This window comes from Neolamprologus multifasciatus, chromosome 23, assembly GCF_963576455.1.
Source record: "Neolamprologus multifasciatus chromosome 23, fNeoMul1.2, whole genome shotgun sequence".
In the NCBI taxonomy this organism is placed as follows: Eukaryota; Metazoa; Chordata; class Actinopteri; order Cichliformes; family Cichlidae; genus Neolamprologus; species Neolamprologus multifasciatus.
Window position 1 is genome coordinate 920,801 of NC_140460.1, and position 19,162 is coordinate 939,962.

The window sequence follows — 19,162 nt, forward strand, 5'->3', positions numbered from 1 at the left end:
TGCTGCACTAACTCACCACAAACCCCAACCAGGTCAAACTGCTAAACAACAACGTGTGAAAATGGCCAAAGGAAGCCAGGAGACGATTAAAATAGCAGCAGCAGGTATAACACACATCTCTGGGTCACAGCCAGTCTGCAGCCCATGCTGGGTCACCTGCCCCCCTCCACCCAACACACCCACGATGGCTGAACCATGAAGTCAGTGTAAAACCAGTTACCTCTCTTGAAGGACCATCTCTTCATCCAGAGTCTGGAGAAGGATGGCCAGGAGTTGTTAAGAGGAGAGTCCGCCATAGGAGCAGCACAGCGGGTAGGTCAGCAGGAACTGGAGCTCGCTCGAGCTCTGGCACCCAGCAAGAGGAAGAGGGAGGTGAGAGAGGGAGGGAGGAAGAAACGAGCGAGAGAGGGCGAGCGGCGCGGAGCTAAGAGTTACCTCCAGTGGAGAGAGAGAGCATGAAGAAGCATATGAGTGTGGTTTCTTTAAAAGGGGTGAGGGAGTGGGCTCTCATGCCTCCCCGGGGGGGGAGAGCTCTTGTTTTTAGATTCATTTGAAGCTGATTGAATGACAAAGTCAGGAGGAGGAGAGATCTGCAGTTTTATTTCAACATGCACTCATAAAATGGATCCATAGCGCTGCAAACGTCTCCAGTCACCACTTATTTCTCTGCGTTTGGATTCAAAGCGTGCAGCGAGAAACACTTCAGACTTTCTGAAGCTCTTTCAAAGCTTTTTCTTTTTGTTGTCGATGCTTTTCCCTCGTTTTCCGTCCAGTCTTCGTAGCATTTGCTGTCTTTCTTGGTCCACTTAACACTGAACTGTGAATCATTCAAGCATGCAGAAGACGCCAACTGAAAGGATGAGCCCCGAACAGGAACGTTAGCCAAGAACCGATTTAAGCACTTTGCACTTTCGGGCCTTGGGAGGAGAAATCCAGCAAAGACCCGACACAGGATGTGACGGAGAACAAAGGTCCAGTCGTGCCAAATACTGACTTTCAGGCTTGTTAACTTGTACAAACCTCTTGTTTTAGACCAGTCAGCAGACGCAGCTGTTTCAGAGAAACAAAAACAGAAAAGGAGAAGGAAGCATACGCAATGAAAGTGCAGGGTAATGATCCATGCTGGGTTTTTCTTAGATTCAGATTCAGGGAAACTGCACAGAAAAGATCAAGTCTAACAGCGAAAGCAGTCAATTTGAGCTGAAACAGGAGGTACTGTACAAACCGCTGTCTGCTGCAGCTGCTAGACACGGGGCTTGGCACTTCTTGCAACTATTTCCTTTGCACCAGCGTCGCTGCAGACGACTGTCAGTGCACATCATGTGGAAGACTCTCCCTGCTTTCCCACAGATGACACGGCTCGAAGCGCATTACAACTGAAATGTGCTGCACATCACATTTGATCCACCTGCAGTCACAACCTGTCAAAGTTTATAAAAAACTAAAAACACACAAAGTGCACTTACGCTGGATGAAGGTCAGCGTGTAAATTCCTCCTGTTGGCCAAAAGAGTGAATTAAAGGCAGAAAAACCCAAAAAACAGATGTTTTAAATCCTTCAGATGGGACTGTTCTGCAGGAGCGTCGCACTCAAACTGAGCGCATGCAGCCAAAACAGTTGCCGTCTCTCAACCCGCTTCCTCTTTCTTTTCTTTCCCCTTTTTTCTGTCATTCTGCTCAGCTGAGGAGAACGCGCTCTGAACGGCCCCCACGTACAGTTTGACATCACTGCAGCAGCGTGACAGCGCAGCAGAGTGCTACCTGTTGGCAGTAAACCTTTGTTACTCACAAAAACAACATCTCAGAGCAACAGTATCATCACTGACCATCAGCACATATACGCTGAGATGTAGTTTGACGTCTCTGGTGTGTTTTTCTGCTACTATATCTTCTTATTGTGCAGCTTTGTGCTTCCATGCAAAGCATTTACATAAAACAAGTTGGGTAGGAACTAGATGAGCTTATAGTGGTTTCCCTCGGTGCATCACGACGACTGCTGCACTGCTGCTCTTTTACTTTCAGATCTTTTTCTGAATCAAAACTAAGACTCGTGCAAACCGGCCGTGCAGTCTTTGTGTTTTTCCCCTGAAGTCCAACCGACATGCAGAGAATGGAAAGAAAAGTATCTGCAATGTGCAGCTTTAAGACGTCTCTGTGCTTCAGATTGGGACTTTTTAAAAACACACACAAAAAGCTATTGTAGTTATTTTTTCACTAAGCTTAAATTGGCCAGATGGGGGTGCATCAGTTACTCTTCTGCTTTCCTGTGCAGTGCATGGCTTCACCACAACAGGTCTCAGGCTGAGAACATCAGCTATAGGTGAGACTTAGCATCCTCCTCAACCACCATCAAGATACCACTCTGCAGAGCTGTTTAGGTACATGATGATTTTTATCAGCTGCCAGCCACAGCTCTGCGTCTGAAGGATGCTGAAGTGTGAGAATGCTTCAGTAAATGTTCAACTTAAATGTTTTTCCATTTTTATTTACTCCTTTCATTCAATCGTTGCATCTACTTTCCATTTTCTGAGAAAAATACATTTTAAAAACGAGGTACAGTAGAGTGCCTCTCTCCTGACCTGACTGATGAAGATCTGATCCAGACATTTCACATTTGGATTTGTCCCTTTTTTGTCTTTCAGACCATTTTCCTTCTTTAAGAACGGCTTCGTGGCAGCCGCGCTAACACTGAGACATTTCTGATGAGACTGAGCAGCAGATGGGTCGACTGAAGGGTCAGATCCATCTCTCAGGTCCTGTGTGGACATCAAGGGCACGACCTTCAGACTATCATGGATGCTATCTGCTGTGTATTTGGTTTTTTAGGCTTGTCTTCCACTTCCACATATACTGCACATCACACCGAGATAAACCAGGTTTCTTTGCAAATCGTCTTCTTGGTGTCATTTGAGGCATCAGTGTTTGAGAAAATGCACAATTTTCTTAACCTTTAATATGATACAAAAGCAGCCAAAGCAGACGTCTCTAGTAACCGTTCTGCACACGGCATTAAAACAAAAAGTAGTAGTCAGCAGATTATGATCTGTATACAACATTACTGGTAGTGATGGTCCAGTGGACCCTAAAAAACCCAGAGGGCCCAAATGAGCATCAGGTTTTCCTTTTCGCTCAGTAATTCAGCTGATGACCAACTTTCCATGAAAAGAAGCCAACAAGGATGCTCAGCTCTGCCCCCCCCCTCCAGGAGGGCACGCCCACAAATGCATCCAACCAGCATCTTAAAAGATTTCAAAATTTTGAGCTCCAAAGCAACACGACAGCTGGCAGTGCTTTTTTGTAACAGGATGGTCGAAGGAGCCACCTCAGAGAAACGACTACAAATCTGTGGTGACGTCCTGCGAACCCAAGAAACTCCATCAGCTCATTTTTACGTGCTGCCACAGGACATCCACCCGGTGTCACCTGAGCCTGCCCTGCCAGCTAGTCCATACACAGTACTCATGTTTTATATTTATCAGATAACTTAAACAAGGAGGAAGTGCTGAAGACAAATCCAGAAGAAAACAACCACAGGGCGAATATAGTGACGCAGCTGAAAATACTACCAGTATCTCTGGACCTGGGAAACACAGAAGTCCCAGCCAGTGCTCCCAGTGCTCCCAGTGCTAAACACTTCAACCACATGGACAACACACCAAGATAACAAACGGTCCCGAAAGGAAAACACGATCAGCAATTTTCCTGTGTGACATTGTCGACACTGCGTGACTGGCAGGTTTGGAGCCAAACGTAGGGAAGCGCTCGGAAATACAGCTTTACTGCTGAAACAAGGTAACTGTTGGAACGCAAGGACGCCAAATATACCAGGAATACGAGGAACTTACTACAGGACACCAGGAAGACACACAGCAGAGATGACAAGGGAACAGGTGAGGAACACAGCTGAGCAGAATCTAACTGAGGAGACAGAGGAAGTAAAACTGCACATGACACACATGGGACAAGGACCTAACAAAATAAAACAGGAAGTTAGCCCTTGTGTTAGCTAACACAAGGGCTAACTTCCTGTTTTATTTTAGGGTCTGCACGCTTGAAGTACGCGCACTACGCGCACTACGCGTACTACGTACGTGCGTACTATAAGTATGAGAAGTGCGGAAGTGAGAGGCTTGTGAAATGGGACGGTATATGCTTCATCGCGCTGTTCAGGTTGCCTAGCAACCATGATACTAACAGCTAGAAACGTTTCATACAGCTTTGTTTGACAGAAATGAAGGAGAAAATCTTCTGTTCATTTGTTTGTTTGTTTCTACATGAGCTTTGATCATTCTCTGATTAAGCTCAGCTATTGAACGGCGTATATTTTAAAGTAAAGGCTTTAAAACCAAGTTAGTACAAACGTCACTAATGTCACATGACTTTGCCGACATGTGGCCAACAGGAATGTTTTAATGTTCTTCGTTATTAAACATTTGCACATAAATAAGTGACATAATATTCAGTACTTACTTAAAGTTTACTCTTCAGCCACCCCTCATCCGCCGTTTTTTTTCGGCAAAATTATCCACACCCACCGCCGCGCTATGCATTCTGGGATATGTTGGGCCACGAAGTCTACACCGCCACGTCCTTAAAATTCAGGGAAATGAAGGACGCATTTGAGGGCTGCATTTCGAGCAGCCTTTGGATTGGGATTTAGTCGCGTCGCTGTGACGTAATCGGCCTTAAAATGCGGCCTTTAAGGCTGCAGACCCTGAATTGGGAAACAGCCAGAGACTGGCACAGAAACACACACGGGGACACAAAGCTGGAGACTAGACTCATTTCCACAGGAGACAGAGGACACGGCACAGAGACAAAACTAGGACAGCCCGGACAAAAAAGGAAACTAACACAATCAACCACACAAGAAACCAAAAACTACATTTGTTTCTATTTCTTAAGAACCAACAGCCCAAAACATCTCACTCAAAAAAATCAATTAGCCCATTTTACAAGCTTAATTTTCTAGATTTAACAACTTGTTCATTTGCATAACAAAGAAAGGAGATCCATGTGGTAACAATTTTTACTGAGTAGAAATAAAAGTTCAAAAAGGTGAAGAAAAGCAAAACGAGCTAAACTAATGAACAATAGCATCAAGGCATTCAAACCAGCGGTGACCAGAGCACAGTGAAACCAAAGCAAATAAAAACCATCTTATATGGAGAATAGCAACCAGGTGATGTCATTTCCTGTAATAGATGACAGAAGCAAATAATTAGGACCTGAAAAGGAGGAAGCAAAAAGCAGACGCGACCACTGAGGAGGCCGTCACTTTGGCACTCGATTCACTCGCATAAGTCGTTTTTAGAACAGGTGGCAACAAAGTAACAGTCGTGTTACTGCGTTAAGCTGCTCAGACATCTGGATACTTCGACACAAAATACACTCAGATTCATTAATGCAGCTCTGCATTTATTTATAAAGTCACTGGTGGCACAACACTGGACATTATATTCTTCATTTCCAGTTAATACTTGTACAGCTGCTGTTATTGTGTATATATATATATATTTATATTTCTTCATACATTCTTATATATTTCTATACTGTGTATTGTGTATTTTGATGTACAGTTATTTTATTTTCATCTTTAATTTATATATTTTATCTTATTCTTTCCCAGTTAAATTTACCCTTTTTAATTTTCATATTTATTTCCTATCTTATTCATAGCCTTTTCTTTTTTTCTTTAGGTCACGAGCAGTTGTCTAAGCATTTCACTGCATATCGTACTGTGTATGACTGTGTACGTGACAAATAAAATTTGAATTTGATTTTGAATTTGGTGTAGTTTGTGTTGTAGTTGAAGTTCCTCTCACTCGTTACATTTAATGAATATCCTGATTTAATCAGTGACAAAACCAACAAAGAGGACCGTCTGATGCTGTTGCACTCCACAGGTTTGAATCATCACTCAGTCCAGTGCTACAATCCCAACGGCAGATCGAACCCTGTGGTGCTTTTTATATGGCAGTGACAAAGGAGTGCTCATGTGAGATTAGTTGGATAAAGGCATTGTGACATTTTCCAACAAAACTTTATTTTGAGACCTTCGCAGTAATCATCAGTCAGACGCTCACGTCCCAGTTTAAAGCTCTTTCCCAGCCTGGGAGCTGAGACGAGAGTCCAGCTCTGGATCAGAGTTACAGAATAATGAAAAATGATTGAGCTCTTTTACAGATTCAGCTTTAAATGTTGGAATTGACTCAACCTGCAGATGTTCATCATTTTAATGGAACAGAAAATATTTCCCCTGAAATGCATCAGCAGGGTTCAAGTGTTAACAGCAGGAAACAGGATGAATCCAAACCTCGATAACGTGACTGAAAAACACAAAGTCTGCGATCAGTTTAACTCCCCAAGCTGACAAAGTGCACAAAGACGCATTTTCTCCAATAATTTTATTCATAATTTTAATATAAACAGTTAATTGTTGAATAATTTACACACAGCAAGATTTTTATTTTCATATCATTGCAACATTTTCTGTACACGTCACTACTTGGCTCTCCTTTGAAAACATAGAAAAAATAAATTGTCAAGCGTTCATTTCGTCATGGCACATTTTTGATCCTGTACAATATGCATGTGTGTGTGTGTGTGAGGCCGTGTAGTCGATATTTGTGGTACATAAAGATAATGGCACATCTGGATCCAGTGTCAGGGATGAAGCGATCTGCGGGTTTTTTTGTCGTTTTTGTGTTTTTGCACTGCACATACACACATATACACCTGCTGTACGCGTACACGCCGACATTTCAACATAACGTATACACAACATATCCCAAAAAGAATACATCAGCATATTCATCGCCAATAAAATGACATTAACAAAGAGGTATCCTGCAAGACAACACGGAGCATTCTGGGGACCAGCTATGTGCACGAGGAGAGAGGAAACGTGAAGGAGGACGAAGAGAGCGCTCGTGAAGGTCTCAACCGAGGACAACGACACACCGAAACGAGCATCGCACACTGGTGTGCAAACTGGAGCAGACCACTGGACCGGCGGAAGCTCGTCCTCATGTCGGTCACCTGACAAAGGGCTACGACACACAGGACTGGAAGTCATTCATAGGAGAGGTTCAGTCTTTACGCTCGTATAAAGCTTGTTCGTGTTTTGGGGGAACACCGAGCTGTAGCACAGAGGCAGCTAGCTTAGCACAAAGTCTGACACTGAACACGGCGAGTGTGGGTCTGAGCGAAGCTACGGAGCTCGTTTCCACCAATCGAAGACGAATAAAGCCCATCAGACAGACCTACGTTTAATCTTTGACTTAATATCTCAACATTTCAATTTACTTCTGCATAAGTCACATTTTTAGACTTATGCAGAAGTAAATTGATAAACCTAAACTAACCTAAACAGTCGAGCTGAAATTCCGAGATACTCAATTTGTTTTTGTGCTCCAGTGGCAGAAACAAGATAAAACACCTTAAAATCCTACAGTTCAATATCAGACACATTACAACTAATCTGTTTAGTCCACACACACACACACACACACGGTTCAGCAAATAACCAGTAAATGTGAAAAACTGTTGTCACTGGTCTTCTGTGGACTAAACCCTGCAGGTGATGTGTTCGTTGGTTAATCAGAGTCACGCTCGCTCTTTCTAATCTTTATGTGAGCGTTTGGAGAGGACGCTACGCTACAGTCGCTTTGGATGAGTCCTTTGTTTATCCAAATCTCAGGGTTGGTCCAACCAGTGCCTGAAACAACACTAGCCCCTCTCTATGACATCACAAAGACCCAAGAGTAGAAAAAACTCACAGGGAAACTTTAGCTTTATATGAGCACTCACCCGTAACAGCTCATATAAGTGACTAATAGCTCCCCTTTAACTCTCCGTGAGGGAATGCACGACTCCTGTGACAGCCTTCCAGCTCTGCAGCCGAGGACACGCTTCTCAAACACGTTTTCTCTTTAGCTTATTCAGGATTTTCTCGCTTGTGTTTTTTTGTTTTCTTCTTCAAAGTAACGCACAGTGGTCTTTTCCAGTTTGTCCACACTCACAAAGAAACAACAACAACAAACAAGTTACTTGGAAACATTTTCACACAAAAACACCTGCGACAGGTGAAGCGTGTGTGACGTGAGAAAGGCTTTACGGGTGACAGGGTGGCATGCCGCTGGGGCTGGGTAGAGGCGGGGGCGGGCCGAAATCGCACGACCTCTCGGGCCAACATTCAGGACATGCATCGGACTAAGAGCGGGGTCGGCGTGCGAAACATTTCGGGCCGCGTACAGTTTGCGTCTGCAGCCGCGGTGCTCCGGGTTAAACACAATAACAGACTCGACTGCGCGCTGTGTAGTGGGTCGTTTCATGAAAAACAAAAAGAATCTTTTCAAATTTAGAAAAAGTTATATACACATTGATAACAATGTTAAATTCAAAATGTACAAGAGTAGTAAAAGTTTACAGTCAGAAAAGGTCGTCGTATTCGGCCTCCCTACTTTGGCTAGAAAAAAAATAGATATCAACATCTCTAAAACATAATACTTTTCTCTTTAAAACAAAACAATAATACATACAATGCTTTGTTCTCACCCTGTGCTGCGTCACTAGCATGCTCTGTCCAACCAGAGTTCAGCAAAACAAAGCCAAACTTCCCTAAAAATGAAGTGCTCTCGTTTCGTTTTTCCAGGGACGAGAAGATCTGCTGCTATTTACACGAAAGAGCTTATTATTGGGTTCATTCGCTGTCAAAATCAAAATAAAACAAAAACATGAGTAAGCATCAAATTATCTGCTGGTATAGATATTTCATCTTCATGCACAAAGCGAGCTGAGCTGAGTTCAGCTGTTATTTTTCTGCGTGGAGGGAAGGTTGAAAAGAAAAACAATGATTTCCTAAAACAACAAAAAAAAGCAGAAAAGTTTCGCCAAGAACAAAATTTATGTGATTTTCATTTCGTGTTCGGAGGCGGGAAAATTCTCTTTTGTGATTGGTGGACTGTCAGGGGCGGTTCTGCTCAGGTCAGACGGAGCTTTAGGCACTGTGGGTTGGCGGAGGAGCGGGAAGCCGTTTGTCTTTGCAGCCCCTGACGCGCAACGCTCCCATCCGACCGCTAGAGGGCAGTCCACGCCCGATCACGTGTGAGTGGAGTGGTCCTGACTGATTCACAGGCCGAGAAACTGATTTATGAGAAGAGTGTTTAGGTTTTTGTCGCCTTTTTGCCAGGATGCTGAGAACTTCAGTCAGAGCAGATAAAAGGTAGCTCTTCCTCCTCCTCCTCCTCTTTACTCTCCAACCGTAAGCATCGGGCCGCCTCCCTGAGACGAAAAGTTACAATCGAGATTTCAGTTAATAGTTGTTATGGCACACAGGATGGTCCGAGTCCAGCTTTTCTCCCTTTCAGAGGCGGAGGAGGGGGCGGGGCTTAAAGTCCTCTAAGCAGCCCGGGCGTCTGCGTCCTGATCAGCCACGACATTGACAGGAAATACAGGTCATCACTCGACATTCACAGTAGAAAAAGCAAAAGCATACGTACAGAATGAAATCAGAGAAACAAAAGTACGACAGGAGGAGACTCGAGGTGTGAGCACAGCGACGGTTTCGACCGGAGACAGTTTGACACGAAGATAAAGCAGCGCGAGGTCCACGGCTGAGCTCGGTTAGCCTTGGCTGCGTGAAGGCAATCACAGATATGAGCAGAGTCACGATATTATTGGTTTTCTCGTCAGGGTCACATCCTCTGATATCAGAGCCGCCTCACAGCCCGGAGGCCCGGTGAGCGCGGAAAAGGGGAGCAGTAAAGCTACGGTGCTGCTTCCAGTGACCGTGGGAAGCTTTGTGTGAAGATTCATGAAACGTGCAGAGGAGGGGGGGCGATGAGTGCTCTTAAAACACGACGCGCGGGCTTGAAAATAAGATGTGAGTCTATAAGAGCACGCCACGGATGCGAGACGGCAACCGGGGAAGATTCGCTTTCACGCACCATCCACGATTCAGGCTCCAGACTGATTCCTCCGTGTGCGCTGAGGTAGACTCCGGCCAAACACACAGACGACAATCATTACTGACTAATTAACTAACGAGCACTCCTGCCGCTCACCACCGCCGACTCCATCTCTACAGCTGACCGGCCTGCAGCACTTACTCCACCCTCAGCGGCTCTAAACATGCTGACGGTGCAGCGACACGCGACGTGCCGACTCTGAGCGGCTTGTGGCTGCGTGATCGGATCGTGATGTAGTTGGAATTTTTCACGCAGCTGATGTTTGTCTGCTTTTATCTTTCCAAACAAACTACCACCGCCCCGCGGCTTCAACGCCTCAGTATGAGGAGCTAAAACAACTCCATCATTTCCCCCCTTTTAGTGGCCGCGGCGCAGACTCGGGCTGATCCGCGCCCGGTGTGATCGACGGTGTCGTCTCTGTGTGTGTTGAACTACAGCCAATAGATGCAGCCTGGAAGAGGCTCAGGGTTTGAGAAGGCACTGGTAAATATCTGGAGGCAGCTTCCCGGCGTTCTCGACTCTCTGGGTTCTTGAGAGAGCGACGCTTTGGCTGTGAGTGCTGTTCAGTTTGGCACCTGCACTGCTCTGTGTTCAGGGGGAAGAAGATCCGCTGACTATCGGCTGATGCCTGAGGACAGAAGAGCGGCCGCGGGCTGGCCCGCTGCGAAACACCGGTGACCTTTGGGCTCTGGATGAAGGCCGCGGCGGGTCAGTGAAAGGTCAGCCGTAAGGACACTTGACTTGTTTTGAACTCTGAATCAGGGATCAGTGGACGGGAATGTTTTTGAATCATCATCAGGAGCAATTTGACAAGTTTCTGCTTGTGTGAATGTTCAGAAAAATCTGTCTGCCACCGTATCTCATCTATTAAGGAGGAAAATCAAACGTCTGTCCTGTGAGAGTGTGAGCTCTGCCAACAGGCAGGAAAAGCTCGCGGAACGAGGAGCTCCAACTCAACTGGAATGTCAGACCTGAGTGAAACAGCTGCTGCACACAGTCTGCACGTGATAGCAGGGAGAATAATGGGATTAGCAACCAACTGGCAGCCCCCCCTCCCTGTGCTCTCTCAAAAACACAGGGCGAGACTGCCCCCCTCCACCTGCAGGTGCAACTTTCCGTGTTTTTCCTTCAGGCTTCGACCACAAAACCTGGAAATTTCCACCAGGCTAATCTTGACCATCAGCAGCAAACAGGACGCCTCGGGTGGAGGGGCAACGCGTGACTCTGATGAACCCTCCATCTAACGCAGAACGCCAACCGCTGCTGTCAGGTCATGCTCCGCCTTTAACCGAGCAGCCGCGCCGTCTAACCTCGCCAACAGCCGACACAGGCAAACCGGAGAAACCACAAAAATAAATAATAAAAAAATGAAAACCGCACGAACGACGTGACAAACCTGCAGGAACAAACACGTGGGAGCCTCGACGCCACACGAGAGACGCCACACCCGAGCACGCCGACCTATGAACGCCTCGTAAAGCTTCTTTCTCTCTTTTTTTGGTTTTGTTTTTAGTTTATTTTCAAAGCTGTAGTGAAATATTGAACTATTGTGCACTTTGAGAGGAAGGAAATGCAGTTACAGCATTCCCAGACAAAGACTAAGAGGGAGGCCTAAGACACCGAGAGCACTGCCGGTAGGTTGGAGCGATTTTTGGGGCTATAAAATATAAAAAAATGTGAATAATAAACCCGACAAAACAAAGAACAAGCAAAGCTCCTGATGGAAAATATTACAAACTATTTACAATGCCATCTATTTTATATATATATATAAAATATTGGTAGGGAAATACCAATATTTTATATATATGTGTATTATATATACTCATATAATTCTATACCCACTAAAATATATGAAAGCAGCAGTTATTGGTCAGTCTGAGGGACTCTTGTTGTCCAATTCTTAACTGTTTAAATATCCTTCAGCCTTGAGGACACAAAAAGAAACGTTTGAAGCAAATAAATTAAAAGTTGTCACCAAACACCCGACGAATCTGTCGTTTGGAATTCTGCAGAACCAAAACAAACAACAAAAACATTCCTCTGGGAATAGATGTTTGTTCTACGATCAAGTCTTTGCAAGTCCCACTGATTAAGTCATTGTTCAAAAAGTAGTGTGAGCGCTGACAGACACTTTGTTTACAGGCCACGTATACAAAGGCCACTATCTGAGTAAAAAGAGGGAGATCAAATAAAAAAGCACAGAATCGTGGAAATGCGGATCGGTGGGCGAGGAGGAGGGGCGGGTCTCGAGCAGGTCGAGCACGAGCAGCCTTCTTGGTTGTCTAAGGTTTGTTGTGTTCACAGTTTTCTGTTTTTTCCCCGTTTCCATCACAAGGAGTCGTGGAGACGCGGCGTCGGTGACGAGCGATAGTTTGGTTTTCTGGTCTGATGCGTTACGCCACGTTTGCATCTCCTCGCCTGTTCTGGAGCCACGAGGAAGAAAATAAAAAGTCCTGAGATTTGTGTCTCTTTTTTTGTTTTTTGTTTTTTTGAAGGGCTTCTCTGAAGAATAAGAAAATCACGATCATCGAAAATGATGAGAGGAGCACGAAGGAGACAGAAAAATAGATCGGAAAGGGAAAAGAGTTCTTTGAGGAAACGGGAAATGTTAGGAAGGGCTGGATCTGGGCAATGATAAAATTCTTCCGTTTTTCTTGCCACCGTTCATGTGTGTGTAGGGGACGTGCTCCTCATAGTTCCCCCTCAGGGCCACCGAGGGCCCGCTGTCCCTGGATAAGCTCTCCTCTCTCTGGGAGTAAGAAGAAGGGTCCAGGGGGATGCTTTCCATGTTGTCCAGGTCGAGGTCAAACTCCTCCGTCTCGGGGACTTTGTTTTCATCGCTGTAGAAGAAGGACACCTCCTGGAAAGACGGGTCCAGGTCGTCCCGCAGCATCTCGATGATCTCGAGGAACGTCGGACGCATCTTGGGATTGTACTGCCAGCACATCTGCATGAGGCTGTGCCTGGAAGAGGGATGAAGAAAGGCCAGTTTAGTCTCGTGTAACGTGGAAGGCAGTTTTCCCAGCTCCGCATCTACTCACATCCTCTCAGGGCAGTTCTCCGGTCGATCCAGGAATCCTCCTTCCATGACGAACTTCAGCACCTGCTCGTTGGACAAACCCTGGTAAGGCTGCTCGGCCAGCGTGCTGATCTCCCACAACACAACGCCGAACGACCTGCAGATGTACAAACGCACAAACAAATGAGATCAGGCCGAATGACGTGCAGCTGTACGGTGGGCCGCTGTGTGAGTGTGACTCACCAGCAGTCAGAGTGGGCAGTGAAGACGCCGTCCTTCAGGGACTCGGGTGCCATCCACCGGACAGGAAGCAGGCCCTTCCCTCCTTTACGGTAGTAGTCCGTCTCATAGATGTCTCGTGTCATACCGAAGTCTGAGAGGAAGAGCGACGGAGACAAAGGTTAAGACAGCACCTCCGACTACACGGCGGTATCGACAACACCAAACACGTTCTGGTACCTCCGATCTTGACGGTGAAGTCCTCCGCCACCATGCAGTTCCTGGCTGCGAGGTCTCTGTGGACGAACTTTTTAGCGTTGAGGTAGGCCATGCCGTCTGCGATTTCTGCAGCCATCTGGAGCATGTCTTTCAGAGTCGGTGGTGGGGAGCCAGACGGGTTGTTCTACAAACCACAAACAGGTTAGAGCGACTCAAAGCTTCCTGCAGGTGACGCTGTGCTGGCCATCTGCTGAAATACTCGTTTTCAGTCACGTGACCGACTCGCTACGCTGGCGAGCTAAATATTACTGCATGACTACTTGGATCATCTACCCATGGAGGGAAAATGAAGACAGCGATCCATATTCTGCCCCAATATCACAGCTACTGTCTGGCATTTTAGTTAAACTCAAAGATGTTCGTAGGATTGGTGGAGTGCAAAGGTGGGGTGGCTGGAGCTCAGGAGGTAGCCTGGGTCACCTGCCAACTAGGGATGGGTATCCGGTGCCATGATGACATAAACGGTAGTAACCAGACCGAAAAGCAGCGCACATTTCTGTGCTTTATTTTCCTGAGCTGTGATACACTTTAGATTCTAGCCAATCATTTTACGTTTCCGAGGATAGTAGGCGGGTCCAGGTACGTACGTTCTTTTAGAGCAGAGCTACAGATTAAAAATGCCCAAGGCGAAGCGGTCAAAGTCTGGCTGTACTTCACAGCAAAAGATGCAAACTCAGCAGCTGCAACAAGTGCTTTAAGCTGATACTGTGATGCTGTCAAAGGAGGTAACACCTCAAATCTGATGAAACACCTGGCGACGCATAGCGTTTTTTAAAAGACGAGAAATGCGCCGTATTTGATATCTTGCTGCGAGACCTCACACCGAGCACATCTACTGCAGGTGTGGTGCCTGTTATCGACCCGGAGTTAGCAACATCCCCCAAAAACCCGAAGAGGAGAGTCCTGGCCCCTAGCCCTGCCAGTGTAGCAGAAATGATGAGGATGATGATGCAGCAGCAGCCGTTCTTCTCTGCGTGAGTAGCTTAATGTTGTTCGTGTGTAATTTACGTTGAGTAGGCTAACCACGTTATTACATTAATGCATGTAAGGTGAACTAGCAAACATCATCATAGCTACATGCGGCTGTCTTCTTGTTTGATAGAGTGATACCATATATGCCCCATAGCTGCAGAAAAGGCTAACATTGTTATCTTTTTACAAAAAAAAACAGCTGAACATGAGAGGTTTTGGACAAAGTTTGTGTTCTCCATTCTTTAAGTGCTGGTTTGAGCTCCGTTTAAGCACCGGCACCGTTTCAAAAGTACCGGTTTGGTACCGGTATCGGATATAACCTAAACGATACCCATCCCTACTGCCAACTGGAAGGTTGGTGGCTCGATTCCCAGCCTGCATGCCCAATATCTGTGAATGTTAGCTAGAACACACTTTAGCTTAGAAAAAAAATCCTGTATGAATGGGCGACTGAGGCATTTTGTATAAAAGTAGAAAAGCACTACATAAGAACCAGTCTGTGTACTGTTCAGGTTACTTGCAGCAGGAGCCGGTGAGTCTATCGTTTACTGATCACCATATTCATTACTGAGCCTTAGCAGAGGAATATTAGCTTAAGTCATAACACGTGCAACTTCTTTTCACCTTTTTTTGAAATTTTATGAACAACCATTAGGCTGTAGGCTTTACTGCACGTCCCAAATCACAAACACTGCTGGTGCACGGGCCCATCGGTCTGAGTGACTCATTATACACAGGTGGAAAAACCCTACTTTGCTTAATTTTCAGCAAACAGGCTTCAGGGAGTGCATCCATATGTAAATAATACAGGTATTAAACCACATGAGTGACGTTTGGGGGCGGGGCTTACATACCAGCGTGTGTAAATAGGTGGGGGCACAATAATCAGGACTACATACCTCAGAGTCTGGCCTGAGACTCCGCAGGTAGCTTTTCAGGTCCCCGTGGGTCATCAGCTCCATCACTACCAGGGTGGGCTGACCTTTGGACACCACACCGAGCAGACGTACCTGCAAACAATTCATTGTGTTGAAACGGCGCGCTCAAATCTAGCAGCAGACTTTAGAAATGATAAAGCTACACCTCAATCTGACTTTTACAGCTGACGTTTTAACCTTTGGCAGTTAAACTAGTGATCCGCCGGCTCTGCGGGACCACAGTAACAGTTACAACGTTTGTTTGTAGAGTCAAACTGTGCGTGAACACGGCAGCGCCAGCAAAACAAGACACGCCTCTGAGTCAGACGTGTGCCGCCGCTTTCAGTGAGACGACGGAAAAGCTGTAATTTAGTGTAATTGGCGAGCAGCTGCTCCGGCGTCCTCTCGGCGTGCCGTGACGCTGTCTGAGGGTTTAACGGTTTAAAGAGTCATACCACGTGGTGACAGCTGAAAGCCTTCATGACGGAGGCTTCGTTGAGGAACTCGATCCTCTCTCGCAGGCTGGCCGATTCGTTGACCGTCTTGACGGCCACGCGCGTCTCCGGATCGCCTTTGACGATGTCTTTGGCGACTCCTTCGTACACCATGCCGAAGGAGCCCTGACCGAGCTCTCTGAGCAGTGCGATCTTCTCCCGGGGCACCTCCCACTCATCAGGAACGTACACTACACAACACAGATGCGTGATCCGCTTTGACAGAGCGAACTGAGGGAACAAATCATCGTGTGACGGAAAAAACAACTATTTTATTCTTACTGTCACCAGCGCTGAAGTACTCGGGGTTTGGAGAGGTGATGAGATCTCCTAAGGGGCCTTCGGTTTGCCTGTAACACGACCACAGAGTCACTAAGAGTCACTGCAGTTTATGGCTGTAATGCTGGTTAAAGACCAACCTTTTTTTGAAGTACACAAACGCTCCACCTCCCGCGAGTAGCAGCAGGATGAAGCAGATGACGGGACCCATGACAATCCAAATCAAACCTTGATCAGCTGCAACAGATAACAGAGCGGTCACGAGACAGTACATTTGGCTTCTTCCACTTTTCTGTTAAGTTCAGAAGTCCGACTCTCGGAGTCTTACGGTTGGGCATGAAGAAGTAAATCATCTCAGTAAAGGAGCCGTTTCCTGCCAGCGAGGTGGCGCGAACCCTCACGCTGTAGTTTCCAGGCTGAACAAGGGAAAGCTTGGTGCCACCGAGCTTCTGATAGGCCGGCCGTGACACACAGGTCGTGTGAACCTAGGCCCAAAAAGAAAAGAGAGAAAACCCACGTTATTCTAAAGGTTTGCTTAAATAATAATGGAACAAACAGGTCCGGATATTTCCAGGTTACTTTTACACACAGCAGGAAATACTACAGTTCAGATGTGTTTACATTACTTCAAATACTCAGGTGCCAGGGTAGAGCGTGCAGGACGTAGCACGCATGATGCTCACTCGCTGCTCTATTTCCACCCAATCAAAAGTGACCAAAGTATTTTTACTGAGCCAATTACTCTTAACCCTTTAAGACCTACCATAGAACCAAGTGCGCCAGAGCTTATATTATATGTTTACATGCTGTGGAGCCATTTTTGGGAGCATTTCAAGTTGCTATACATCAATACAACCATTACAGCCTAAATTTTAATAATATGTCTGCATTAAGTGCATAGTAATTACATAAATTGCAAAAAAGTGCAATAAACTACAAAAAAATGTAAAATCGTTTTTGTTTTTTAACATATATTTCTAGTTAGAGTAATTTAAGAGGCTTATCCCTCAAAACTGTAAATACAAAAAAGTTGCACAAAATAGTTTCCCACCACAGGAAATTTATTTTGAGTGTCTTCATAGTTTTATTTTTGAAATACACCAGTTTTTATACACTGCAGGAAAAACGAAAATAAATATTATAATGCAAATTTGCAAAAAAGCAGCATATGCATCAAAATAAACTATTTCCAGCAGTGCAATATGAGTCCTAAGCATCCCAGAAACCACACAGAAAGTCATAAAGTCAAACATAACTTTTAAAAACACCAGTATAGGCTCATGAGGCCCTGATGGTAAAAAAAAAAACTACATTTCCGTGAAAATGACGTCACTTCCGGTTTCGGGCAGGTCATGGCGGACATGCGATAGTTCGTGCTGATGGACGTAGGAAGTGTTACAAACAGCTGATCGGATCGGCAAAGCGTGTTTCTGGAATATTATGTTTTTGTTGCTGCAAGTGCTTTTTATGCAGTTTTTGCAAAGTTATATGTGGAAGGAAACTGTGACCGAGGACAAGCTGATGGCATAAGATGTAAGTACAACTCCTCCGGCTTCATATGCAAAAAACATTATTGCACTAGCTCACGTGGTTGCAGAGCTACCGGGATTTAAAAATAGTTACGCAAAACGGAGCGTGCTGCTCTGACCGGCTTTAAAGGGTTAACCCCTGATTGGGTGGACAGCCCACACTCCACCCCCTCTTCTCATGCTGCTGTGAAGCAAACCTTCACCTCACAGAACGACCTGCTCGAGCTCGTGTACGGGAAGAAATCAGAGTTTGACTGCAGTTACACTTGTGTCTCTTATTTTGAAGGGCCAACGTTTAAACGTTCTTGCTGATGTTTGTTGGGCTCGTTGGTTTGCAGGATAAAGGGCCTCGAGGGGAGTGCTGTTGTGAACAACCAGAGCTTTTTGTGTTCAGACCAAATCACTACATACACTCACACAAAGGAGCGATTTTTTAAAGTGGATGCTGTTGAATTAAAATGTATCCAAAGAGCTGGCATGTGCAACAACACATAAGACTGTAATCTGAAAATTGGCCTGTAGCCCTTTGATATAAGTGAAAAGCTGGGCTCGTTTGACTCGTTAAGGACGCTTAAGGTTGGCTGATGCGCGACTGCACTGTCGCAGTTGAAGTCCTGCACTGAAAGCAGCAGGAAGTGATCACTGCAGTGATAAATGCATCCAGCCTTCATAACTGTGCTGTAACATTCTCAGTGTTGTCATCGATGTGAGCCTCCAACGCGCCCCAAACATCATTTTAAATGAATCCACATCAGTCCGGGCCACGGGCGGTTTTTCAGCGCAGCGAGATGTCACGTGAGTCCATCGCTGCCACTGCATACTCGTCTTCCATCCTGCCTCTGTCACTATGGTAACAGATCTGCTACTGGCTCCTGGGGTCAGGCAGTGCAGCAATGAATAGTAATGAGAGATGAATTCACACATTCAGAGCAAGTAAACAACAAGACTTGGACTCGCCGTCACAGACCAGCACGTATGCACGCAAACATTCCCAGAATTTCATCCACAAACAGACGCCTCCGACAGCGTCGATACGCAGCACCAGGAAATAAACAAATATTTCCTTGTCCCCTTCTATAATGAACAGACAGAAATCGGGGTGTTTACAGGAAGCCTTTCCTTCCCGGCCTGCCTCCCTGGAGTCTACCCAGATCACTCCTCGTCTTCTCACCTGCATCTATTTTCCTTCTGTCCTTCCAGCAGAGCGAATCGGGATCATTTCTGCCGGCTGTTTTCCCACATCACCCCTGTGCCCTTTAGTTTTGACAAACAAAGGACCGCGAGTCCTCCCACTAACATTTCCCAGGCCCAGTGGTTCATACTGACCTCTGAGTCTCCAACCTTTTTGTAGAAGACCTCGTACAGGATGATGAGCCCATTAGGGTTGATGGGTGGATTCCACTTAATCAACACATAGGGAGGCTCGCCTTGCACAATCTCGTGGGTCACGGGCTCTGGGATGTCGTCTGCTTTCTCTGCAG

General features: G+C 45.9%; 2 protein-coding genes across 5 annotated transcripts in view; both read right to left on the bottom strand.

The window, feature by feature from the left end:
- arhgef18b (rho/rac guanine nucleotide exchange factor (GEF) 18b) overlaps positions 1–3,947 on the bottom strand; it is a 44,247-nt gene extending 40,300 nt beyond the window's left edge. For 2 of the 4 annotated variants that reach the window (XM_085152897.1, XM_085152895.1), the window contains exon 1: positions 221–1,458. In XM_085152897.1, the coding sequence (XP_085009023.1) occupies positions 221–296 (76 nt within the window). In that variant the 5' untranslated portion in view covers positions 297–1,458. Of the gene's footprint in view, positions 188–220; positions 1,459–3,844 lie in introns of those variants that run through there. The other 2 variants (XM_085152898.1, XM_085152896.1) reach the window with 2 other exon arrangements.
- Positions 3,948–6,391: 2,444 nt separating this feature from the next.
- The window catches only part of insrb (insulin receptor b), an 80,363-nt gene continuing 67,592 nt past the window's right edge, over positions 6,392–19,162 (bottom strand). Inside the window, exons 14-23 of the mRNA XM_085152899.1 lie at positions 19,008–19,156; positions 16,481–16,637; positions 16,293–16,389; positions 16,156–16,223; positions 15,835–16,064; positions 15,362–15,472; positions 13,452–13,614; positions 13,236–13,365; positions 13,015–13,149; positions 6,392–12,936 (exon numbers count right to left, since the gene is read on the bottom strand). Of these exons, the coding sequence (XP_085009025.1) occupies positions 12,582–12,936; positions 13,015–13,149; positions 13,236–13,365; positions 13,452–13,614; positions 15,362–15,472; positions 15,835–16,064; positions 16,156–16,223; positions 16,293–16,389; positions 16,481–16,637; positions 19,008–19,156 (1,595 nt within the window). The 3' untranslated portion in view covers positions 6,392–12,581. The remainder of the gene's footprint in view (positions 12,937–13,014; positions 13,150–13,235; positions 13,366–13,451; positions 13,615–15,361; positions 15,473–15,834; positions 16,065–16,155; positions 16,224–16,292; positions 16,390–16,480; positions 16,638–19,007; positions 19,157–19,162) is intronic.